At 44.9% G+C, this 27,677-nt stretch overlaps 1 protein-coding gene across 1 annotated transcript in view; it reads left to right on the top strand.

Moving 5' to 3' along the window:
* stox1 (storkhead box 1) overlaps positions 1–9,498 on the top strand; it is a 36,794-nt gene extending 27,296 nt beyond the window's left edge. The window contains exons 2-4 of the mRNA XM_072239709.1: positions 2,765–2,917; positions 3,454–5,743; positions 9,086–9,498. Coding sequence (XP_072095810.1) covers positions 2,765–2,917; positions 3,454–5,743; positions 9,086–9,242 — 2,600 coding nt within the window. The 3' untranslated portion in view covers positions 9,243–9,498. The remainder of the gene's footprint in view (positions 1–2,764; positions 2,918–3,453; positions 5,744–9,085) is intronic.
* The last annotated feature ends 18,179 nt before the right edge of the window (positions 9,499–27,677 follow it).

Raw genomic sequence — 27,677 nt, 5'->3', positions numbered from 1 at the left:
ATTGCAGCTTGGGATGCATCTCGTCACCTTTAAGCCCAATAATAAGCAAGAAAACAATATTTCCTCGAACTTAATTAGAGCATCCTCTAGAATATCACTGTTTCTCCCCTCCCCGCCCCCCCCCCCCCATGTAATTTGCAACTACAATGTTTTTCTCCTCGGTAAATACAGATCAAAGGCCTCATTCATATCCTCTTGATCCACACACAGCTTCCTGTTAAGTCCCTAACAGGCCCTTCTTCTTCCCTATTACCATATCGAGCTTACTATACTTAGAAAATGCCTTGCAATTTTCGTTAAGATCCCCCGAGCATTCATCCAATCAGTCCCATTTGGAATCTTGTATGTTTCAATAGAATTTTCCTCCACAGTTGCAGACCCAACCCGTTCAGACTTTCTTACGTCAACCCCTTCATTTCAGGGATCCAACCGGTGAACTTCCTCTCTTGCACTTCCAGTGAAAGGATATTCTCAGCTATGAAGACCAGAACCTGCATACAGCACTCCAAGGTGCATTTCATCTGGTGCCTCATAACTTTTCATCAAATCTTTCCTGCTTTTATAGTCCGTAGTCTTTGCAACAAATGTCAGCAATATATTAGCCTTCCTTGTATGCGGGCAGGGAAGTGCTATTACAGCACCAGCCATAAGATTGGGGTTCAATTCTGACTGCTGTAAGGATTTTGTACCTTCTCCCCGTGACCACATGGGTTTCCTCCTGGTGCTCCGGTTTCCTCCCACATTCCACAGACATACAGCGAGGAAAAGTGAGTTGCGGGCGTGCTTTGTCGGCCCCAGAAACGCAGCGACGCTTGCGGGCTGCCTAGCACAATCCTTGCAGATTTGACTTGATCCAAACAACGCATTTCACTGTATGTCTCTGTGTACATGTGACAAATAAAACTTATCTATTTATTTACTTGATGTATCTGCATGCCAGCCCTTTGTGTTTCATTCACTAGGGCCCCCAGACACTAGAATATTTTGAAGCCTCATTCCATTTAATTTTGCTTTTACATTACTCCGTTCAACTTGCATTTCTCCACATTGTACTCCTTCCACTAACTTCTTGCCTATCTGCTGTATTGCTTCACAGGCTCCTTGTGTCCCCCTCACAAGTCACATATCTATGTGTTGTCAGCAAATTTCATTACACCAAGCGTGCTCACTTCATCTTTGTCAGTAATATTGAGTTGAAGCCCCTACGGCACTCCACCGTTACTAAAGTTAAAAGAAGCCATTTATCCTTACTGTTCTCTGTGAGGTAGCCAAACCTATATCCATACCATTATCCCTAACCTTCTGTACACATACATTTGTGCAGTAATCTTTCTTTGGCAGCTCATTGATTGCTTCCTGGAAATTCAAATATACCACATATATATTAAGTGTCCTTTATTCACCTTATTTCCCTCAATGTAACAAGTTAATCGGATATCATGTCTCTTAATTCCTTTATGATTTTATAAATATCCTATTATCTCCACCTTAATAGTGGAATCCAGTCTTTTCTCAATGGCAGATGTTCAGACCCCCACTTTCCATCTCTTTGCTTCCTTGAATAGTGTATTACATCTGTGGTTTTCCAATCTTCTGGAATCTCTCCAGAATCTTCAAGTTCAGATTTATTGTCATTCAATCATATGCATGTATACCACTAAATGAAACAACATTCCTCTGAACCAAGGTGCAAACACAGTACATATAACTAACTCACACACGATGGATAAAGTAATATTATTATAACTAAATTAGCCAATAATAAAATATATTACAGAAGGCTGACGTTTTCCCAGAGTCAAAATGTCAAATACAAGGGGGCTTGGGTGATGGGGTGGAGATACGTCTCTACCAAAGGAGGTGTAAGGTGCTCCTTCCCTCTCCTAGCCTAAAAGTCATCTCCCCTGGGCAAGGTGGAGCACCTTGTAGCGGAGCGGGGAGGGATTAAGTTTATGTGAAGCCATGGAAGCAGTTGGAGGATTGTTGTATGAGCAGCCGGTACATATCACAAGCCCTGGTTATACAAACACTGACACCAGGCAAACATTCTCTGAAGAGTTTTGATAATGGCTGGGGTCACCTGTCTTGTAAAGACATTGCCTAGAAGAAGGCAATGGCAAACCACTTCTGTGGAAAAATTTGCCAAGAACATCATGGTCAAAGACTATGATTGCCCACGTCATACAACACGGCACAAAATGTAAAATAATGAGGGGCTAAATATAGCAGATAGGAAGGACCCGTTTCTCTCAGATATAGAATCGAAGAAACAGCAGGCATTTAAAATAATTGGTAGAAGTATTAGAAAGGAGACAAAGAAAAAATATTTAAACTGGAAGTCACTCCTTGAAAGGGCAAAGGTAGCAGAAGCCCTTGTCACATTGAAACTTAATTTGGATATGGTCGGGGGTAGATGTGACCCGTTGGACTGTGAATCATGTTCTGGAAGGTGTGATTCAGCTGGCTGGCTCCTGTTCAACCAACACAACTACAATGGCCTCCTTTTATGTTGTGAATTGGGGTGGCGCGCTGTGTAGGGGTCAGTGTAAAGTTTATAGCGTCAGCGACCTGGGTTCAATTCCAGCTGCTGTCTGTAAGAAGTTTGCATGTTCTCCCCTTGAATGCATGGGTTTCCTCCGGGTGCTCTGATTTCCTCCCACGTTCTCTCTTTCTGTCGCTCTCTCACTCATATATAAGCCTTAAGTTTGGGGAGGAAGAATCTTGTCTTTTTTAAATAACTTTAAACTTTAACCTTTTGTTGCAGGTGATGTGTCTCCAATACCAATGATGCCGATTGCTCAGTCGCAGTTTGTACCCCTGACAGAAGTTCTTTGCTGCGTTATCTCTGAGATGAACGAGAGTCATGTTACAGTGACCCAGGAAGCCTTGATGGATTATTTGGTCAAATGCTATCCAGGTAACTTTAAGCCATGCTATTTAGTATCTGACATCTCAAATTTCACACACTTTGATTAACCTTTCACCTTCCAAGCCGGACTTCTACCGCTCTTTTCCAACCATTATTCTGCAGGATAACCTTATGCATTTCAAGGAGCCTCGTCTCCCTTCACTGCTGTTTGGACCTCCTTCACTCACTGTGTTATTGTCTGACGGATAGCATCACCTTTCCAGGAAATCTAGCTGTGCTCCCTTCCCTTTGACACCTGTCTGATGAGTACCGTGAAAGCCATCCATGTTGTTGGGGGTTCACAGATCTATGACTTACAGTGATGAACGTCACTAGGAAACCCCTAGAGCTAGAGCTCCTGATGTACCCTGTTGAACTCCTGGCCTTCTTTCTCTCCTCTAGTCTTTTTTCCAGATCCCTCCTCTGCCCACTTCTTCACCCTTTCCGCAAGTTCTCACAGCTCCTCCTCAGCTACCTACTCTCCCGTCTCCTCTCAGCGGTTGTCCTATGAACCAAGTCAATGAATACGTTCATTTACCTTGTAGGTATAGCATCGCCTTCCCAGGAAATCCTTCATAATGCTCTGGGCAGCCTGATCCGGGACAGGAAGGTTTATCACACTGAGGAAGGGTACTTCATCGTCACCTCACACACATACTTCATTACTGGGAACGCGGGGAAGCAGAACCGCTCCTGGATGCTGAGTGGGGACCAGGTGCCCCCACTGCCTCCTGTCACCTACCTGGTGAGTGTGGAGAGCTGCGAGGACACACTGAGGGGGAAAGCCCTCCCTGGAGTGGCTCTCTGCGAATCCTGCTGCTGCTTCAATGCACAGAAGCTGGACGCCCAAGACAGGGGGAGCTGCAGGGAGCCCAAGCCCTCCGTCCAGCACCGGGCTACCTCCACGGCAGGTCCCCAGGGTGCCGAGCCAAGCAGGTCCAAAGAGAAAGGAAACCCCATCCGAAAGTTTGGACTTGGCCTGTTCCGCCGAAACACAAAGAAGGAAAGTTCTAAGAGAGAGTATGGGACCTTCTCGGCCCAATTCCCTCCAGAGGAGTGGCCTGTTATCGATGAGAACAGCCTGGGGGACATTCCTCGAGACGTCGAGCTCCAAATCATCAAACGCATCAACCCCGGGCTCACAGTGGACAACCTCATCAGGCACACTCTGCTGATGAAGAAGCTGGCGAGGGAGAACCCCGCGGCATGTCGCGGCAGCTCAGCTGAGTTGTTGGCCCGTAAGCGGAGGCATCGCTCGAGGGGCAGCCCGCGTAAGGTGCCGGCCGGAGCACAGCAGCATCAGCAGCGGGTCAGGTCGGCTCGGCTGAAGCGCAGGGGATCACTTCAGACCCACTCCGCGGAGGGTCTGCCCAGGCTGGCAGGGGGGCCCAGCGCAAAGGAAGCTCTGAAGGCCAGAAGGAGCAAGAGGGAGCAGTCCTGGGAGCAAACAGCACAGGTCGATACCCCGACTGCGCATGTCCACAAGAGAAGAATTGACAATCCTTTCTCCAGGTTGCCTCCCAGAGACCTCCCCTCAGTCAAGCAACACGGCTCTCAGAACCCCCGGCTCAAGACCCTGAGGATGGAGAGGCACAGCAGGGCAGCACAGGTGTCACAGTGTCTCAATCCAACCGGAGCCAAGGGTGCTGACCCACTGGGGGAGGGTTCTCAGGGGAGCATCAAACCCAGTGGGAGCTGCTGTCTCCCTTCAGCAGAGGAGAACTCGATGGGCCGTCCAGAGAGTTGTACTGGAGGGAAGGAGCACAGGCAGCTGGGTTACACACGCCCTGGGCTCCGAGCAGACTGCCGACCCCAGGATCGCCCGAGGAAGGTCAAGATACCTGCGGTGCCCGAGGTGAATCACCAGTCGAAACACTGCCATCCTGCCCAGTATTCAGGATCGACCCACCAAGAGCAGGAGAAAGCCCGGCAGGAGGTGAACCACGACCACCTCGATGGCCCTCTCCCTTGTAGCTGGCAGGAAAGCCCTACAGCCTCTGCCCTCCGTGCAGCAGGGAGCTCAGGGAGTGTGGAGAGAGCCCTGCCTCACCGATCAAGCACACAAGGGCAAGTCAAAGAGGAGGACGCCGGGGCAGCCATCGTGCCGGAGGTTGGTGGGGAGCAGAGTGAGACCTTTACTGATAACGATGAGACTCTGTACCAGGGAGAGCTGGATGAAGATGATGCCTGCAGTTCACTTTACCTCAATGACGATGATGACGAAATCACACAGCTGTCCAGCCCTCCCCTTGCCCTCAGCTTTGTTAGTCAAACAGACTGGCAGCAGCCTGACCTGGAAGGTTCATCAGCCGGGCTGTCCAATGAGGACTGGGCTCTGACCAGGATCCTGCTGGACGAACCGCAAACTGCAAACTCTAAGTTTTGCACGCAGCAACCAACGGGCTGGCTGGAAGGGAGTAATGGAAGCCTCGGACCATCCAAGCCCTGGTCTGAGAATGAGCCCTATGCACAAATGCACAACCATCGGTTAACGTCACAGCTGGGGTATGACCACCTGGAGGAAGCAGAGCATCCGGGCGGGCACAGAGGCCTGACAAGCAGTGTGTTTAATTACTGTGACGCGGCAGGTGCTGACTCTGAACCAGAGACGCTCCCTAACCCTCCCCGTGAAGGTGATGGAAACCCAGATGGCCACAAGCTCTGGGCAGTGCACCGAGGGATAAAAACCCAGCTGACGGCCGTGGACCCCGAGGTGGAGTTTGTTCCCCATTCACACAACGTTGCATTATCACAGACAAGTCAAGAGGAGCACAGTCACCTGGAGATGCTGGAGAATAAAAGCATTACCGGCGACAGTGGCATCGATTCACCTCGGTCAGTACCCTAGAACTTCTCACTGGGCTTGGGGTTGAAGGGTCAAGTCAGGTTCAGAAAGGTCTTACCAGGGTCGGAGATGGAGAGATCGATTTAGCTCTAAGCTGCTTGTCAGGGACTCTGCTTGGAAACTCTATCCAGGGCTGGGGGAGGAATCCCAGTGGTGCCAAAGAGTTTTCATGTTGTGTGTTTAAAATTACATTTTATTTGAGACATTGAAACATTTAATTGAACACATCAAAATGTTTACATTGGCCAAATAATTACTGAGAATTTAAAGATATGGATTTGATTGTCTCAAATTGGTGTTGCCTGCTGCTCTCTAAAGTGGTGGCTATTAGTGTGAAGCGCGATCTTGCCTGGGAGACTGGATTACCCCTGGGCTATGGATTTACTGCCCGACTCACTAACAGCCAATCTCAGGCCACCAGGCACCAAGTATGAGTCGTGAGTACGTCCAAAACTCAAGGTGGTTTGTCTTTGTACTCACAGAATGAAATGAAATAGGAAGTCAAGCTGCTAAAATTCTTTAGATATACAGTCCAGCACAGGCGATCAAGTAGGAGGGAGAAGATAGAGGAGAAATGCCGCAATCCAGCTGCAGAAAGATGCAAGGTCTTTAATAAAATTGGGGACATTAAGTTACTGTAATGGAATAAGAGATGTGTATGGATTGAAGAGTGGGTGGAATTATTGAAGTGTGCCACAGAACCCTTGTGGCCAGTGTGTTTCCTGCCCAAATGGTGCAAGATCCAGATCCGGTACGAAATGTTGTGGGATGTGTCAGAGGCAGAGCATTTGGGAAATGGTAATTGGGGGATCTTTAGGTTTAGAGTGGCTGCTTTTCAATATTACCATAGTGACTGCACTTCCAAAATTCTTCACTGGCTGGAAAGTAGTTTAGGACATCCTGATGTTAGGAAAAGTGCTATATATATATGCAAGTTCAATGTCATTGTGTGGAGGAAACCTTGAGCCGAAAGGAGTTCTGAACCATAGTTCCTGGAGTCAAAGACTAGCAGGTAAAATATTAAACAGGAATTTCTTCAAAAATGTAATGGATTTGGTACAGATGATCTGACGAGAGAAGGGCAGAACCTGCCTGGATTATCAGAAGATAAACCAAAATAAAGCATTAAAATGGTCAGGCAAAATTCATAATTTAGCAAAAAAAAAACAAAGGGACGAACTAATACAGTTCATCTCGTTAGGGGCAAAGATGGACAATGAGTCCTTGGAAGCGAGGACTAAAATAAACATGAATTGCACTACAATTGGTATTTATTTTAATTAAGAGCAGAGCAACTCATGTTTATTTTAGATTCAAGATGGTGTCTGAACAGATTTATTAGCAAAATTGGTAATTGGGTTAATAAGTTATTGACTGGGTAGTTACATAATTCAGCCAGAGAGAGCAGACAATAGTTTTCTCAAGAAGTAAAATACTGTTCTGTCACCATCCAGATCAGTGTTATAGTCTTGGCCTTTTCTGATATATTAACGTGTGACCCTCATGTTTGACCGGCAGCGTTAGTCCAGGGGAAGACAGTCTCCGGCCCCACCAAACTTGTGAAATCTCATTTGTGTGGAAGCTGCGTGATGTGTTACCCTGTTACAAATCAGTACCACGAAATATCAGACGGTACACCATATGCAATTAAACAATTGAGCTTTATAATTCTTAATTTGACTACAGTCGGCCCTCCTTATCCTCGAGTTCCTCATGCGCGAATTCAACCAACCGCAAATCGAGAAAACCCGGAAGTGCTCTTGCAGCACTTGTTGTTCGAACATGTACAGACTTTTTTTTCTTGTTATTATTCCCTAAACAATGCAGTATTGCAACTATTTTACATAGCATGTACATTGTATTAGGTATGATAAGTAATCTAGAGATGATTTAAAGTATATGGGAGGATGTGCGTAGGTTATCGTGGATCGGGATCGAAAAAGAGCTGGAAGTTCTCTCACTAAGTAAGTCGGAACAGGTACATCCGGTATGATTTAGTGTCAGTTAGTCAAACGTTTGTCTTAGTGTATAGTATATAGTTTACCTTTCTATGTATATAAAACACTTAAGAAACATATGTTTCAGTGCGGGGCTCGGGAACGGAAATTCCCAAGTTCAATCCAGTGACAGATCGTTCCCCAGTTCGATCTAGTGACAGACCGCTCCCGAGCGAGATCATCCCTGCTGGGTTGATGTGGAGGATCAAAAACCCAAAACCCCAAAACCCAATAATTAAAACATTGCGTTGCTTAGTAATAATTGTAGCTTTAATCAGGGCAGGGCTTTTCTCACTTTATCCTTTTAAATTGTTCTGATAGTTGACCAACTGTAGCCTAACGCTTTTCCAATGACCGATGGCATTTCACCTCTTTCAGATCGCTTTATTATTTCCACTTTATTTTAAATCGCGATCGTGTTTATTTTCGTGAACAGAAACACTGCGGATTCAGAGCTCCGCTGCTGGGTCCTAATGTCCACCACACTGAGACAGGTTAAATAAGGTCCACTGCATTTAGACAGGTTGAGTAAGGGACTTGAGCATCCGCGATTTTTGGTATCCGCAAGGGGTCCCGGAACCAATCCCTTGCGGATAAGGAGGGCCGACTGTATAGGGTTAGTAAAGAAAACAAAAAGAAAAAAGAGCCCATTTTAAAGAAACAGTCATGTTGGAGCTCATGGTTTTCCCATCAGCTAGTTCTCCATCAATCCCCCCCCCCAGGTGTCGTCGACTCCCAACCCCATTCCAAATCCACTCCGTCTTGCAGCCTATGACCTCTCTGATCTGACATCTCCTCTTTCTATCTTCCACCGAACAAAAGCCCGCGAATCACACGCTCTCAAGCACACAAAAAAGAAAACACTCCCCTCATTGGACAGCGCACATTCCAAAGCCTCTGTTATCTCTAACCATAACCCAAACACTGCTGCTACAGGGAAACATTACACTAGCAGTGAAACCTTTCCCAGGGTGTCACAAATGTTTTCTGTGCATGGTGCAGGATTTTATTATGTAAAAACTGAAAACTCGGGAATCTGGTAAACAAGGAAGGGGAACAGTAGCAAGTATCTATCATTGAAATATTGTAAACTGATGCATTTTGAGAGAATGTATAGGGCTTAGAAGGGAGGTATATAAATGGATTCAATGCTAACCTTTGTGGAACTGAATAAACACCAAAAAGGTAATGCTTTACAGAGCCACAGTAATGAGCAGAAGATTGAACCAATCATCAGATGGTATAAACTGACTGCCTTCCTTGCATCACCTCATGATATTTCTTAAGTTGCAGACTATAGAAATGATAACTCTTTAACTGGAATTTCTTTTCCAGGACCAGGGTGAGTTTGGCATCAAACAATTCCATTGTCCTCAGCAACCTGAAGAGGCAGAGCCTGATGCTGAATTTCGGGACCCTCAGCAACAGTGGGCGAAGCGGGGTTTTGTCTCAGCATCCTCTGCTACAGCTCACACCAGTAATGAACGTTTGATTGACAGACACACTCTCCAGCCAATGAACACAAAGTATGAGATGAACCTCTTGCCCGGTCTGTGTATTAAGCTGTCTGCACTGGGAATCAGTTCTGTATTACACAGCTTTTATTAATCAACTCTTTTACACGTGGCCTTTTAATCATTTCTACTTGAGACTTATTTGTTTTAGTGGGGAAAAAACTACAGTTACTACTTATTATGGGTTACTACTTTTAAGAAGTGTTGGTATGAACATACTGCTAAAGCAATTGAAAATAAATGCTTTCCTTAAAAAAAACGAGACCAATCATTTAAACAAGTCTTGAAACTGGATTTTTCTGATTGCATGCAAGGTTGAGAAGCTCTTAACTGAGATCTCCCAGTTTTCAGAATCACAAAGAATTGTTGCAGCAAGAATTAAGTCAGTTTTGCCCATTCAGTCTGTACTGGCTGTATATTGGAGTATTCCAGTGAACCCCCTCTCACAGCCTCTCCCAAGAGCAGGGCAATTCTTTTCTTTCTGGGTCCCCTCTCAAAGCAACAGTTGAATTTGCCCCTCTATTAATCTTGGCCGTGCAATCCACTCTCTGCATAAATAAGATTTTCCACTTGTTACTTTTGTTTTTAGTGGTCAATGATCTTCATTCCGTGCCCCCTAGTTCTTAACCCCTCTATCAGTGGGAACGGTTTTTCTACCTACTCTGTCCATACCCTCCAAGACCTTCTATCTCTATCAGATCTTCCTGTGACCTTCCCTGTTCTGTAGGGAATAGCCCGAAGCTTCTATAATCTAGTCAAAGTTCAAAGTATGTTCATTATTGAAATATGTATACATTATACAACCTTGCGATTCGTCTCCTAACAGGCAGCCGCAAAACAAGGAAACCCAAAGGAACCCATATAAAAAAAGACCGTTGTGCACCCAATGTGCAAAAATCATGCCCGTGAAAAGGAACCCTTAAAAAATAAAAGAACCCATACTTTTAAAAAAAGACCATCAAGCACCCAATATGCAGAGGAAAAAAGCGCAAACAAATAGTGTTCTGAACTGAAGTTCAGCGCTGAGCCGAGCAAACCTCGTGGAGCAGTGAGCTGAACCGGTCTGTCGCTCGCCTCGGGCCCCGACACCCTGACCCTTTCAATCTAGCCCAGCACTTAAATCAATGTCCAAACATCAGGTTCAATTGCCTCGATATGCTCAGGTCCCCAGACCTCGCCACCTCGATTCGGCCTGTAACTGACCTTTCCAATTCAGCATGGCGCTTAAATCTCCAAGTACTGTGCTCAGCCAAATCAATGCGGTGGGGTGGGGCCTGGATCTATTCATCTAACCACAAAGATTCACCTAACTAAAAAAATTCAAGGATTCATTTTAGTCGGTCTTTTCTGTTCTCTCTCTAAGCCTGCTACATTTTCTCCCTTCATTTACCGAGCAGTTGTAAATGGGATTGAGCATTGTACTTTGATCAGTGAACATCCACACATCTGACCTTCTGATAGACGCAAAGTCAAGGCAAAAGTCAAAGTAAATTTATTATCAGAGAACATGTATGTTTACATAAGCTACCTTATAATCCATTTTCTGGCAGGCATTTACAGGAAAATAAAGAAATACAATAGTATTTATGAAATTCATACACAAAGACAAACAACCAGTGTGCAAAAAAGATAAATTGTGCAAGTAAAACATAAATAATTCTGAAAACCTGAGTTATAGAGTCCTTGAAAGCAAATCTGTGATGAGTGAAGTTATCCACGCTGGTTCAGGAGCCTGATGGTTGTAGGGTCATAACTATTCCTGAACCTGGTGATGTGAGACCCAAAGCTCAGAATCAGAATCAGGTTTATTATCACCGGCATGTGTCGTGAAATGTGTTAACTTAGCAGCAGCAGTTCAATGCAGTACATAATAGAGAAGGAAAACAAAAATAATAAATTAATTACAGTATACATATATTCAGTAGATTAAAAATCGTACAAAAACAGAAATAATATATATTTTAAAAGTGATGTAGTGTTCGAGGGTTCAATATCCATTTAGGAATTGGATGGCAGAGGGGAGGAAGCTGTTCTTGAATCGCTGAGTGTGTGCCTTCAGGCTTCGTTCCTCCTGCCTGCTGGTAACAAAGAGAAAAGGGCATGCCCTGGGCGCTGGTGGTTCTCAATAATGGACACTGCCTTTATGAGACACCGCGCCTTGAAGATGTCCTGGGTACTTTGTAGGCTAGTACCCAAGATGGAGCCGACTAAATATACAACCCTCAGCAGCTTCTTTCGGTTCTGTGCAGTAGCCCCCTTCCCATACCAGACAGTGATGCAGCCTGTCAGAATGCTCTCTACGGTATATCTGTACAAGCTTTTGAGTGTATTTATCTTCAAACCCCAGATGAAGTACAGTCACTGTTTTGTCTTCTTTATAACTGTTGGGACCAGGATAGGTCCTCAGAGATCTTGACTCCCAGGAACTTGAAACTGTCCACTCTCTCCACTTCTGATCCCTCTATGAGCGTGGATTGGGACAGGTTGTTCTCTGGCAAAGATGTGATCGGTAGGTGGGAAGCCTTCAAAGGAGAAATTTTGAGAGCGCAGAATTTGTATGTTCCTGTCAGGATTAAAGGTAAAGTGAATAGGAATAAGGAACCTTGGTTCTCAAGGGATATTACAACTCTGATAAAGAAGAAGAGGGAGTTGTATGACATGTATAGGAAGCAGGGAGTAAATAAAGTGCTTGAGGAGTATAAGAAGTGCAAGAAAATACTTAAGAAAGAGATCAGGAGGGCTAAAAGAAGACATGAGATTGCCTTGGCAGTCAAAGTGAAGGATAATCCAAAGAGCTTTTACAGGTATATTAGGAGCAAAAGGATTGTAAGGGATAAAATTGGTCCTCTTGAAGATCAGAGTGGTTGGCTATGTGCAGAACCAAAGGAAATGGGGGAGATCTTAAATTGGTTTTTTGCGTCTGTATTTACTAAGGAAACTGGCATGAAGTCTATGGAATTAAGGGAAACAAGTAGTGAGATCATGGAAACTGTACAGATCGAAAAGGAGGAGGTCCTTGCTGTCTTGAGGAAAATTAAAGTGGATAAATCCCCAGGACCTGACAGGGTGTTCCCTCGGACCTTGAAGGAGACTAGTGTTGAAATTGCAGGGGCCCTGGCAGAAATATTTAAAATGTTGCTGTCTACAGGTGAGGTGCCGGAGGATTGGAGAGTGGCTCATGTTGTTCCGTTGTTTAAAAAGGATCGAAAAGTAATCCAGGAAATTATAGGCCAGTAAGTTTAACGTCGGTAGTAGGTAAGTTATTGGAGGGAGGACTAAGAGACAGAATCTACAAGCATTTGGATAGACAGGGACTTATTAGGGAGAGTCAACATGGCTTTGTGCGTGGTAGGTCATGTTTGACCAATCTATTGGAGTTTTTCGAGGAAGTTACCAGGAAAGTGGATGAAGAGAAGGCAGTGGATATTATCTACATGGACTTCAGTAAGGCCTTTGACAAGATCCTGCGTGGGAGGTTAGTTAGGAAAATTCAGTTGCTAGGTATACATGGAGAGGTGGTAAATTGGATTAGACATTGGCTCAATGGAAGAAGCCAAAGAGTGGTAGTAGAGAATTGCTTCTCCCAGTGGAGGCCTGTGACTAGTGGTGTGCCACAGGGATCAGTGCTGGGTCCATTGTTATTTGTCATCTGTATCAATGATCTGGATGATAATGTGGTAAATTGGATCAGCAAATTTGCTGATGATACAAAAATTGGAGGTGTAGTAGACAGCGAGGAAGGTTTTCAGAGCCTGCAGAGGGACTTGGACCAGCTGGAAAAATGGGCTGAAAAATGGCAGATGGAGTTTAATACAGACAAGTGTGAAGTATTGCACGTTGGAAGGACAAACCAAGGTAGAACATACAGGGTTAATGGTAAGGCACTGAGGAGTGCAGTGGAACAGAGGGATCTGGGAATACAGATACAAAATTCCCTAAAAGTGGCGTCACAGGTAGACAAGGTCGTAAAGAGAGCTTTTGGTACATTGGCCTTTATTAATCAAAGTATTGAGTATAAGAGCTGGAATGTTATGATGAGGTTGTATAAGGCATTGGTGAGGCTGAATCTGGAGTATTGTGTTCAGTTTTGGTCACCAAATTACAGGAAGGATATAAATAAGGTTGAAAGAGTGCAGAGAAGGTTTACAAGGATGTTGCCAGGACTTGAGAAACTCAGTTACAGAGAAAGGTTGAATAGGTTAGGACTTTATTCCCTGGAGCGTAGAAGAATGAGGGGAGATTTGATAGAGGTATATAAAATTATGATGGGTATAGATAGAGTGAATGCAAGCAGGCTTTTTCCACTGAGGCTAGGGGAGAAAAAAAACCAGAGGACATGGGTTAAGGGTGAGGGGGGAAAAGTTTAAAGGGAACATTAGGCGGGGCTTCTTCACACAGAGAGTGGTGGGAGTATGGAATGAGCTGCCAGACGAGGTGGTAAATGCAGGTTCTTTTTTAACATTTAAGAATAAATTGGACAGATACATGGATGGGAGGTGTATGGAGGGATATGGTCCGCGTGCAGGTCAGTGGGACTAGGCAGAAAATGGTTCAGCACAGCCAAGAAGGGCCAAAAGGCCCGTTTCTATGCTGTAGTTTCTATGGTTTCTATGAAGATTGGTATGTGTTCCTTCGTCTTACCCTTCCTGAAGTCCAGAATCAGCTTTCGTCTTACTGATATTGAGTGCCAGGTTGTTGCTGTGGCACCACTCCACTAGTTGGTATATCTCGCTCCTGTACACCCTCTCGTCACCATCTGAGATTCTACCAACAATGGTTGTATCATCAGCAAATTTATAGATGGTATTTGAGCTATGCCTAGCCACACAATCATGGGTATATGGGTATAGAGAGAGTAGAGCACTGGGCTAAGCACACAGCCCTGAGGTGTACCAGTGTTGATCGTCAGTGAGGAGGATATGTTATCACCAATCCACACAGATTGTGGTCTTCCAGTTAGGAAGCTGAGGGAGGTACAGAGGCCCAGGTTCTGTAACTTCTCAATCAGGATTGTAGGAATGATGGTATTAAGTGCTGAGCTATAGTCGATGAACAAAGTGGGCATAGAAGGCATTGAGTTCATCTGGTAGTGAAGCATCGCTGCCATTCATGCTATTGGGTTTCGCTTTGTAGGAAGCAATGTCCTGCAAACCCTGCCAGAATTCTCGTACATCAGATATCGCCTCCAACCTCGTTCTAAATTGTCTCTTCGCCCTTGAAATAGCCCTCTGCAAATCATACCTGGTTTTCTGGTACAGGCCTGGGTTGCCGGACTTGAATGCCACATATCTAGCCTTCAGCAGACGACGTACCCCCTGGTTCATCCATGGCTTTTGGTTTGGGAATGTACAGTAAGTCTTTGTCAGCACACACTCATCCACACAGGTTTTAATGAAGTTGGTAACAACTGCAGCATACTCATCCAGGTTTGAAGATGAATTCCTGAATACAGTCCAGTCCACCAATTCAAAGCAGTCCTGTAGGCACTCCTGAGCTTCCCTTGTCCAAACTTTCTTGGTCCTCACTGCTGGTGCTGCAGTCTTCAGTCTCTGCCTATACTCGGGGAGTAGAAGTACAGCCAGGTGATCAGGCTCCCCGAAGTGAGGGTGTGTATCAGCCTCAACCACTTCCTCTGGAAGTTGATTCCATACTGTATAAAAAAAAAGTTGCCCCTCAATTTCCTCTTAAATCCTTTCCCTCTAATCTTAAATATGTGCCCTCAGCCTAACTCTTGGGGGAAAGTGACTAATTGCAACCACATGACTTTATACTGCACACTTATATAAGAATATAGAGGAGGATTACAAATACCTGAGGATACAAATTGACAATAAACTGGACTGGTCAAAGAACACTGAGGCTGTCTACAAGGAGGGTCAGAGTTGTCTCTATTTCCTGAGGAGATTGAGGTCCTTTAACATCTGTCAGATGATGCTGAGGATGTTCTACGAGTCTGTGGTGGCCAGTGCTATCATGTTTGCTGTTGTGTGCTGGGGCAGCAGGCTGGGGGTAGCAGACACCAACAGAATCAACAAACTCATTCGTTAGGCCAGTGATGTTGTGGGGATGGAACTGGACTCTGACGGTGGTGTCTGAAAAGATGCTGTCCAAGTTGCATGCCACCTTGGACAATGTCTCCCATCCACTACATAATGTACTGGTTGGGCACAGGAGTACATTCAGCCAGAGACTCATTCCACCAAGATGCAACACTGAGCATCATAGGAAGTCATTCCTGCCTGTGGCCATCAAACTGTACAACTCCTCCCTTGGAGGGTCAGACACCCTGAGCCAATAGGCTGGTCCTGGACTTATTTCCTGGCATAATTTACATATTACTATTTAATTATTTATGGTGCAACTGTAACAAAAACCAATTTCCCCCGGGATCAATAAAGTATGACTATGACTATGAGTATTACAGCACAGTACAGGCCCTTTGGCTCATGATATTATGATAAACTCTTAGCCTACCCTAAGATCTATCTAACCCTTCCCTCCTACATAACCTTCCATTTTTCTATCATCTATGTGCCTATCTAAGAGTTTCTTAAATGCCCCTTGTGTGTCTGCCTCTACCACCATCCCCAGCAGGGTGTTCCACACATCCACCACTCTCTGTGTAAAGAACTTGCCTCTGACTTCCCCTGGTTCTTTCCTCCAAACAGCTTAAAGTTGTACCCCTTTGTACTAGCTATTTCCATCCTGGCTATCTAGTCCATCATCCTGTACACCTTTATGAGGTCACTTTTCCTTCTCCTTCACTCCAAAGGCAAAAAACCTAGCTTGCTCAACATTTCTTCATAAGACATGCAGCATCTTGGTAAATCTCCTCTGCACCCTCTCTAAAGCTTTCACATCATTCCTATACCGAGGTGACCAAAACTTAACACAATGTTCCAAATGTGGTCTAAACAAAGTTTTACAGAGCTGTAACATGACTTCACAGCTCTCGAACTAAATCCCCCAACTAATGACGCACCATTCACTTGACAACCCTATCAACTTGCATGGTAACTTTTGAGGGATCTCTGGACCTGATCTCTCTGATTGCCCACACTGCCAAGAATCCTGAATTGTATTCTGCCTTCAAATTTGTTCTTGCAAAAATGAATCACTTCATGCTTTTTCTGGGTTCAACTCCATCTGTTCTTTCTCAGCCCAGCTCTGCATCCCATCAATGTCCCATGATAACCTACAACAACCCTTAATACTATCCACAACTCCACCAACCTTCATGTAATCTGCAAATTTACCAAACCACCTTTCCACCTTCTCATCTAAGTCATTTGTAAAAATTACAAAGAGCTTGGGTCCCAGAACAGATCCCTGTGGAACACCACTGGTCATCGACCTCCAGGCAGAATAATCTCCATCTACTACCACTCTCTGTCTTCTATAGGCAAGCCAATTCTGAATCTACACAACCAACTTTCCTTGAATCCCATGCCTCCTGGCTTTCTGAATGAGCTACCATGGGGAACTTTAACAAATACCTCACTAAATTCCACATATACCACTGCTCTACTTTCATCAATGCACTTTGTCACATCCAGCTCCTGAGTCATGACCTGCCCTCACAGAGTCATGTTGACTATCCCTCAGCAGACTATGACTGTCTAAATGCTCATTAATCCTGTCTCTAAGAATCTCCTCCAATACTTTGCCCACCACTGAAGTAAGACTCATTGATCTACAGTATAATTCTCAGGAACCCAACTTCCTTTCTCGAACTAAGGAATAACATTTGCCACCTTCCAATCATCTGGTACGATTCCCTGTGGTCAATGAGTACACAAAGGTTGTCCCCAAAACTGCAGTAATCTCTTCCCTCACTTCCTGTAGTGACCTGAGGCATATTCCGTCTGGCCCCAAGGACTTATCCATACTAATGTTTTTCAAAAGTTCTAGCACATCCACTTGCTTAATATCAACATGTTCCAGCATATCAGCTTGTTCTACACTATCTTCACAAATGTCAAGGTCCCCCTCATTAGTGAATACTGAAGTAAAGTATTCATTAAAGATCTCTCCTATCATCTCTGACTCCAGGCACATGTTTCCTCCTCTATCTCTGATCAATCCTACCTTCACTCTTGCCATCCTCTTGTTCTTCACATACATGTAGAACGCCTTGGGGTTTTCCTTAATCTTACTTGCCAGAGCATTATCATGCCCCTTCTGGCTCTCCTAAGTCCATTCTTCAGCTCTTTCCTGGCGACCTTGTAATTCTCTAACAGCCTGTCTGATCCTTGCTTCCTAAACCTTAAGTAAGCTTCCTTCTTCCTTTTGACTAAATGTTCCACATCTCTTGTCAACCACGGTTTGTATACCCTACCATCACTTTAAGATCATCCCTGCCTCCTGCACTCGAAGAAATAAAGTCCTGGCCTGTCCAACCTCTCTCTATTACTCAGACCCTCAAGTCTTGTCAACATCCTTGCAAATCTTTTCTGTACTCTTTCATATTTAGTAATATTTTTCCTTGGTGACCAAAACTGAACACAATATTGCAAGTGCAGATTCACCAGCATCCTGTACAACAACACCATGACCTCACACAATGCTCGGGGAACTTAACAGGCCAGGTAGCATCTATGGAAAAGAGTACAGTCAATGTTTTTAGCTGAGACCCTTCATCAGCACTGTACTCTTTTTTTCATAAATGTTGCTTGGCCTGCTGAGTTCCTCCAGCATTGTGTGTGTATTGTTTGGATTTCCAGCATCTGCAGATTTTCTTTTGTTTCTGAACACCATGACCTCTTAATTTTCATATTCATTGCCCAGACTTATGAAAACCAGCATATTAAAAGCCTTGTTCAGCATGCTACCCACTTGTAACTCCACTTTTCAAAAGGCAACACTCGCAATTACCCGAATTAAACAACATTTATCATTCCTTGGATCAATTACTCAGCTGATCAAGATTTCTCTGTAAACTTCGATAATCTTCTTCATTGTCCACTATAGCACCTATTTTACTGTCATCTTCAAACTTACTGACCACGCCTTGTACATTCTGATCCAGATCATTGATATAGATGTATATCTTTTCTTTTGTATTTGCATAGTTTCTGGTCTTTTGCACATTGGTTGTTGGTCCATCTCTGTCATGTGCGGTTTTTCATTGACTCTTCCATGCTTCTTTCTATTTACTATGAATGCCCACAAGAAAATGGATCTCATGTTAGTATTGGTAATAAATTTACTTTGAACTTTGATGACAAACAGTACAGCCCAACACGGAACTCCAAGGCACAGGCCTTCAGTCTGAGAAACAACCTTCGACAATGACCCTCTACTTTCCACCATCAAGGCAGTTTTGTATTCATTTAGCTAGCTTTCCCTAGATTCCATGTATCTACCTACTAGAGCAGCATACAATGTGAACTTTATCACAGACCTTACTGAAGTCCATATAAATCACATCTGCTGCCCTGAACTTACCAACGTTCTTGGTCACCTTATCAAAAAAACTCAATCAAGTTTGTAAAACATGATCTCCCATGCACAAAGCCCTGCTGACTACTGTTATGTTTTGTAAGCATTAAACCAATTGAAAGGAAAACAAGGGAGCTGGGAAAGAGAGTCTAACTTTGTTTTTACTTTTAAGTGAGACATGCACATATGCATGGCGTGATGATGTACACATGTAATTCACTTTTTTAAATATAACCCATACGGAGTTATTTAAATGAAAAATGTTTAATCAAACAAAATATTTATGATGACACAAAGGTTGGGGGTGTTGTGGATAATCTGGAGGGTTGTCAGAGGTTATAGTGGGACATCGATAGAATGCAGAACTGGGCAGAGAAGTGGCAGATGGACTTCAACCCAGGTAAGTGTGAAGTGGTTCATTTTGGTAGGTCAAATTTGAAGACAGAATATAGTATTAACGATAAGACTCTTGGCAGTGTGGAGGATCAGCGAGATCTTGGGGTCCGTGTCCACAGGACACTCAAAGCTGCTATGCAGGTTGACAGTGTTGTTAAGATGGAGCATGGCGTGTTAGCATTCATCAACCGTGGGATTGAGTTCAAGAGCCGTGAGGTAATGTTACAGCTATATAAGACTTTGGTCAGACCACACTTGAAGTAATGTTTTCCTTCAGTCAGTCCTGACAAAGGGTCTCGGCCTGAAACGTCAACTGCACCTCTTCCTAGAGATGCTGCCTGGCCTGCTGCGTTCACCAGCAACTTTTATGTGTGTTGCTTGAAGTAATGTGTTCATTTCTAGTCACCTCACTACAGGAAGGAGGTGGATACTATAGAAAGAGTGCTGAAGAGATTTACAATGATGTTGCCTGGATTGGGGAGCATGCCTTATGAGAATAGATTGAGTGAACTTGGCTTTTTCTCTTTGGAGCGACGGAGGCTGAGAAATGACCTGATAAAGGTGTACAAGATGAGAGGCATTGATTGTGTGAATAGCTAGAGGCTTTTTCCCCAGGAGTGAAGTCACTAACATGAGGGGCGTAGTTTTAAGGTGCTTGGAAGTAGGTACAAGGGGGATATCAGAGGTAAGTTTTTCCACACACAGGGAGTGGTGGGTGCATGGAAGGCACTGCCAGCAACAGTGATAGAGGTGGATACAGTAGGATCTTTTAAGAGACTCCTAGGTAAGTACATGGAGCTTAGAAAAATAGAGGGCTATGTGGTTGGGAAATTCTGGGCAGTTTCGAGAGTAGGTTACATTCGGCCTGTAATGTGCTGTAGATTTCTGCGTTTCTATTTACAGTATTACTTCAGTAGTATTTGATTATTAACTATACAAACCTCCGCACTGCTTAGCAATAAACTCTAACTCATTATAGAATGCATTTCAACTATATATACAGTACACTATATAATACAACTACCACACAGACATCCACAGCATAGTCAATTTTAAACTGTCCGATTCAGGCCTAAAAATTTAATCACTGTGGAGGCTTGTGTGGGATATTGTTTTTCCTGACAAGGTGATTCACTTTGCTTGTCAGGCGAGACTTGTGGCTGTGAAACAATCGCAGGTTCTGGGGCCCCCTCCCTGGTGGTTGTAGGAGTTAACTTTGGGACTGCAAGAAGTGTTTCTGAGAGCTTTGGACACCTTTCTTCTGGACCTGTTGACTTCCCAAACAGTGCATGGCAAGCTTCAGTGAAGGGTGTGGGTTATAATCTGTGCGTACAGTGTCTGACATCATTTCCTTTTCATTTTGGAAAGCCACCTCACACGGTTTTGTCCATTGCCACTTCTTCCTGATTTGTAGTAATGAGTTCAAGGGGTGGAGCACAGTAGCCAGGTTTAGCAGGACTGTCTTCAGATTTTGGAAAAGTTCCTTGTCATCCTTATTACTGGTAATATGATGTCATCCAGGTAACCTGGACAACCTTGCAGCCCCTGGACCATAGCTTTCTGCCAGAGCGCAGGTGCAGATGGAGATGCTACTCCAAAAATAAGCCTATTATAACAATAAAACCCTTTGTGAACATTTATGGGGAGAAACATTTTGGACTCTTCTTCCATCTCCATATGTAAGTAAGGCTCAGCTAAGTCCACTTTGCAAAGATAACCTCTGTCCTGGGCAGAGGGTATTGATCTACTTTCAATACTGGGTTGATGCTGACCCTAAAATCACCACAGATCCTGACAGACCCATTCTCCTTAGCTACCAGGACCATTGACATTTTCCATGGGCTCCACTCCAACTTGGAGAGAAGTCCTTCAGGCTCCCTGTGATCTAGCTCACTGACTACTTTATTACAGATGGTAAAAAACTAGACATTATCTTACCCTTGATATGTTTAAGTTTTTCAACACCGTCCTTGAACACTGCTATGGCATCATACAGTAACTTTCTTAATTTGCTTTCAGTTGACTTTGACAGAGGATGAGTTATGCAAACTGTGGATGGATCTCCAATCAAGTTGTAGTTGTCTCAGCCAGTCATGTCTCCACAATGCTGGACCTCCTGTTTTTACCATTTAGAAGCCCAATATGGCTTGTTGGTTGTTGTATTTCACTGTTACAAATGTCATTCCCACAGGAGTTATCTTTCTCCAGTACAAGTTCTTAGTTGGATATCAGCAGGCAGTAGTTCAGTATCGTTGAAATGCCATTCAAACTCATTTTGTGGAATGACTGAAACAGCAAGCCAGTGTCCAATTCCATTTCAATTAAGTTGCTGTTCACTTTTGATGTAAGCTATATTGTTTGTCTACTGTTGTTAAATCTCAATGCTACTCAGTCCAGTGTCACTCTCATCATTACTAGATTTTTCATCAACAGCATGCAGACCAATACTCTTTTGAAAACTGCAACTTGACTTTTTAATCCTTTACTCTTTGCTGTGCCATCCAATATTTTTTGTCTGCCTGACAGGCTCTTTATATGTGTTGTACATATTTTCTGCATGTTTCACCTTTAAACCTGCATCAGTCTGGTGTATGTGACCCTCTGCTACAGCAATAACACAGTTGTTTCAGCCAGGAAGATTTCTGTTTAGATGTTACAATTTTGTTCACACTCAGTTTTCATTCATGACTGCAACTTAATTGTGTCTCTGGCTGCTGTTTCTATGGCCACAGCTGTTTCAACTGCTCTTTCAAATGTAAGTTGTGCTTCAGTTAGAAGTCATTTTTGAATGCTTTCCTGTAAGATTCTACAAGCTAAACACTCTCTCAGTACAGCATTAAGCTCATTACTTAGTCTCTCCAATTCAGCCATGGTCACTGAAATGGACTCTCCTTTTTGATTCTGTTTATTTCATCTGGGTGGCCTCCAACCTGATAGCATAAATATCAGAATGAGAATCAGGTTTAATAGCACTAGCATACATCATATCATGTGTTGTCTTTGCTGCAATACAGAGAGAAAAATACTGAATATATATTTACTGTAATTCACAGTATTTTTATATACACATAAATACATATGTAAGAAGTATTCAACCCCCCCCCTTGGAAATTTTCATGTTTTACAACACCAAATCACAGTGGATCTAATTTGCCTTTTTTTGACACTGATCAACAGAAAAAGACTTATTCATGTCAAAGTGAAAACAGTTCTCTACAAACTGATCTAAAATATTTACAAAGATAAAACACAAAATAATTTCCCTGCCTATTATGCTTTTCAGATTCAGATTTATCTATCACATGCACTTTAAAACATTCAGTGAAATTCAATCAACACACCCAAGGATGCATTGGGGACAGCCTGTAAGCATTGCCACACATTTCTGGCACCAACAATGTTCAGTAGAGCAACACAAAGCACAATAAAACAGCTTATACCAAATAGCAATACAACAACAGTAAATCAATCTCTATTCCTAACTCCCCCCACCCCCACAACACACATACACTGTTCTCTACCCCCAGGACAAAACAGAACTATGGAATTCAATGATGTCCAGAATATGTCAGGACACTGGAGCAGGGATCCAATACTGTGCACACAGTGATATTAGTTGAGTAATAAATCCTAAGGTACAAACTAAGTCAGCATCAAAGTTCAGGCAGAGATTAAAACATCCAGAGAAATCCACAAACCAGAATTGGGAAACAGGCAGAGTTAATAGTTAGTCAGTCAGTCAGTCAGTGTACTGATACAAATGCTGGACAAGCTCAGGAAAATTCACTGGCACAATCTGGCAACAAACAAGTGAAAACAGGACTGAAATACACTGAGCAATAAACAGAGAGGCAGATGATAGGTGGAGCACAATGAGACACAGGTGGCAGCAATACAGGTAATAATGAGAAACAGGTGAGAGATGGAGTACTCAGTAATACAGGGACTGGAGTAGAGCAGGAGCAGGGACAGGAGCACATGGCAAAACAAAACCACAGACTGACAGCTCTGGCGTTACAGCCAAGTAGAGCTGGGTGCTGGCGATGAAAGTTCCTGACGAGTGGAGTCCAGGATGTTACGGGTGGAGACCCAGCGCCTCTCCTCAGGACCGTAGCCCTCCCAGTCCACAAGGTACTGGAGGCCACGGTCCCGGCAATGAACGTCCAACAGTGGACGCACTGTGAAGGCTTCTGACCTATTGCTGAGCTGTGGGGGAGGGGAGGTTTGGGGACAGGACACGGGGTGGCTCATGAAAGGCTTGATGCGGGACACATGGAAGGTGGGATGAATGTGGCAGAGAGTGGAGGGGAGCTTGAGACGGACGGCAGCAAGGCTGATGACTTTAGCAATGGGAAAGGGGCCGATGAAGCCAGGGGCGAGCTTGCAGGATTCCATCTTGAGGGGCAGGTCTTGGGTTGAAAACCACACACGCTGTCCCTGGCAGTAATGTGGGGTGTTGGGGCTATGGTAGGCAGCTTGATGCTTGATCCTAGTGGAGGCACGGAGAAGGGCAGAGCGAGTGTGCCTCCACACAGAGGGGTTCTGGGAGGCCAGACACCGCAATACGGTCTCTAGCTGTTGGTTGGCCCGCTCGGTCTGTGGGTGGAATCCTGATGACAGACTCCGAGGCACCCAGAAGATTACAGAATGCCCTCCACAAGTTGGATGTGAATTGAGAGCCCCTGTCTGACACAACATCTACAGGTAAACAATGTAATTTAAAGACATGCAGTACTAGTAATTTGGCTGTTTCTTTGGCTGAGGGGAATTTAGGTAAAGGAATGAAGTGTACAGACTTGGAGAAATGATCAACTACTCTGAGAATGGTGGTGTTAGCATCTGATGGGGGAAGACCGGTGACAAAATCCAGGGCATTGTGGGACCAGGGTCTGTTGGGGATCGACAGGGGTTGTAACAGACCTGCAGGTGACCGGTTAGATTTCTTACCTTGAACACAGATGGAGGAGGCTGAGACAAAGTTGCGGATGTCATCTCCCATGGAGGGCCACCAGAACCGCCGACTGATGAAGGCCTGAGTACGCTTGGTTCCAGGGTGACAGGATATCTGGGAAGAATGACCCCACTGCAATACCTGTGAGTGGATAGAGCTGGGAACATAAACACGGTTAGTGGGGCAGTGACTAGGGGCTGCCTCGCTCTGTCAAGCAGCTTGCACGATGGCTTCAATGTCCCATTGTGCTGCACCCACGAGACAGTGAGCAGGGAGGACGACATCAGGTACCTCAGGGGTCTCAGAGGAAGGAAATCTTTGGGAGAGGGCATCAGGTTTTCCATTCTTGGAACCAGGGTGGAAGGACAGAGTAAGGTTGAATCTTGAGAAAAACAGGAACCAACGAGCTTGACGGGAGTTGAGACACTTGGTCGTACGGATATATTCCAGATTCTTGTGATCAGTCCAGACTAAGAATGGCACCTTAGCTCCCTCCAGCCAATGCCTCTACTCCTCCAGAGCTAGCTTCACAGCCAGCAGCTCCCGGTTTCCGACATTGTAATTCCGCTCCGTAGGAGTGAGGCAGTGAGAGAAGAAGGCGCAGGGGTGTACCTTCTCATCCTTGGCCAAGCGCTGAGAGAGAACAGCTTCTACACCAATGTCGGACACATCCACCTCCACAATGAACTGCCGATCAGTGTTGGGTTGAATCAGGATGTGGGGAGAGGTGAAATGTTCCATCAGGTCAGAGAATGCTTTTTCAGCAGCAGGGAACCAGGAGAATCTGACAGCAGATGAGGTAAGAGCGGTGAGCGATGCAGCCAGTGTACCGTAATTTCTGATGAAGCGGCGATAGAAGTTAGTGAAGCCCAAAGGAGCGTTTCAACTCCTGATGGGTCAAAGGTTGGGGGCCATTCGACACCGCCTTGACCTTCTGCCGGTCCATCTGAGTGGAACCACCTGAAATTACATACCACAGGAAGGAGACGGTATTGCGATGAAACTCACATTTCTCAGCCTTCACAAAGAGCTGGTTCTCCAGAAGGTGCTGGAGAACTCTGTGGACATGACCTGTGTGTTGAGCAAGGGACTTAGAGAAAAAAAATTAAAATGTCATCGAGATACACAAAAGCAAATTGGTTCAGCATGTTCCTGAGAACGTCATTTACCAGGGTTTGGAAGATGCCGGGGACATTGGTGAGACCAAATATGGCATGACCAGATACTCGTAATGGCCTGAGGTGGTGTTGAAGGCTGTCTTCCACTGGGGAAAACACACAAAAAGGCAGATTTCAACCGGAGGTAGGGACAGAATGCTGCAGTGTGCCCGGACATGGAGCGTTGTTCTTCATGCTTGCACTAGCCCTTCTGGTAACAGAAAATGAAGCCACAGTCAATAAAGGAGCCACCATAGTTCAGAAGGAGATTTGGTATGTCAGCATAGATTTGAGCAAACTTCTACAGGTGTACCACTGAGACCATGCTAACTCTGCATCACCATCTGGTAAGGAGGCTCCGACGCACAGGATGGGAAAAAGCTGCAGAAGGCTGTAAACTCTGCCAGTTCCAACATGTGCCTGAGCCTCCTCAGCATCTGGACATCTTCAATAGGTGGCATCCATCATTATGATCACTCATCATCCAGAACATCCCCTCTTCTCGTGGCTACCATCAGCCTGAAGACACACACTCAGTGTTTTAGGAACAGCTTCCTCCCCTCTGCCAGCAGATTACTGAACTGACCAGGAACCCATGAATATGACCTCATTTTTGTGCTTTTTGTACTACTTATATTCTTAAATATTTGGTATTGTAACTTATAGTATTTATATGTATTCCACTGTACTGCTGTCGCAAAATATCACATTTCACGACAAATGCCAGTGATAATAAACCTGATTCTGAGTGGGGTGGAAAATTTAAGTGCAGGGCAAAAGAAACATAGAAACAGAAAACCTACAGCACAATACAGGCCCTTCGGCCCACAATGCCATGCCAAACATGTACCTACTTTAGAAATTACCCAGGGTTACCCATAGCCCTCTATTTTTCTAAGCTCCATGTACCTGTCCAGGAGTCTCTTAAAAGACCCTATTGTATCCACCTCCACCACTGTTGCCGGCAGTCCATCTCACGCACTCACCACTCTGCGTAAAAAAAAACTTACCCCTGTCATCTCCTCTGTACCTGCTTCCAAGCAGCTTAAATCTGTGGCCTCTTGTGTTAGCTATTTCAGCCCCAGGGAAAAAGCCTCTGACTATCCACACGATCAATGCCTCTCATCTTATACCCCTCTATCAGGTCACCTCTCATCTTCCGGGGCTCCAAGGAGAAAGGCCAAGTTCACTCAACCTATTCTCATAGGGCATGCTCCCCAATCCAGGCAACATCCAAGGCTCCCAGCAGACCGAATCCAGATGCTCTGCAACCTGTCACGCCAGTGTAGTGAAGACCACTGGATCCCACCACTAAGCACATCTTTCCCTCCCCTCCTCTCTCTGCTTTCCGCAGGGATTGCTCCCTATGCGACTCCCTTGTCCATTCGTCCCCCCCATCCCTCCCCACTGATCTCCCTCCTGGCACTTATCCTTGTAAGCGGAGCAAGTGCTACACATGCCCTTACACTTCCTCCCTTACCACCATTCAGGGCCCCAGACAGTCCTTCCAGCTGAGGCGACACTTCACCTGTGAGTCGGCTGGGGTGATATACTGCGTCCGGTGCTCTCGATGTGGCCTTCTATATATTGGCGAGACCCGACGCAGACTGGGAGACCGCTTTGCTGAACACCTACGCTCTGTCTGCCAGAGAAAGCAGGATCTCCCAGTGGCCACACATTTTAATTCCATGTCCCATTCCCATTCTGACATGTCTATCCACGGCCTCCTCTACTGTAAAGATGAAGCCACACTCAGGTTGGAGGAACAACACCTTATATTCCGTCTGGGTAGCCTCCAACCTGATGGCATGAACATCGACTTCTCTAACTTCTGCTAGGCCCCACCTCCCCCTCGTACCCCATCTGTTACTTATTTTTATGCACACATTCTTTCTCTCACTCTCCTTTTTCTCCCTCTGTCCCTCTGAATATACCCCTTGCCCATCCTCTGGGTTCCCCCCCCCCTTTGTCTTTCTCCCTGGGCCTCCTGTCCCATGATTCTCTCGTATCCCCTTTGCCTATCACCTGTCCAGCTCTTGGCTCCATCCCTCCCCCTCCTGTCTTCTCCTATCATTTTGGATCTCCCCCTCCCCCTCCCACTTTCAAATCTCTTACTCACTCTTCCTTCAGTTAGTCCTGACGAAGGGTCTCGGCCTGAAACGTCGACTGCACCTCTTCCTACAGATGCTGCCTGGCCTGCTGTGTTCACCAGCAACTTTGATGTGTGTTGCTTGAATTTCCAGCATCTGCAGAATTCCTGTTGTTTACAGTACACTACCTTACACTAACTAGAATTGTCGGCTGTGCAGTTGTAGGCACACTGATCACGGTTCTAGGGAATGACTTGGAAAACGCACAATAAAACTGGAGGACATCATGGTTCAGGTAGCATCTATTGAGAAGAAATGAACTGTTGACGTTTCTGGTCAGGACCCTATTGTCTGCGGTACCAGCGCCGACCAGGGTGT

Source organism: Mobula birostris, chromosome 21 (assembly GCF_030028105.1).
Source record: "Mobula birostris isolate sMobBir1 chromosome 21, sMobBir1.hap1, whole genome shotgun sequence".
In the NCBI taxonomy this organism is placed as follows: domain Eukaryota; kingdom Metazoa; phylum Chordata; class Chondrichthyes; order Myliobatiformes; family Myliobatidae; genus Mobula; species Mobula birostris.
Note: the sequence above shows the minus strand (reverse complement) of the source record. Positions and strands in the feature narration are given on the sequence as shown.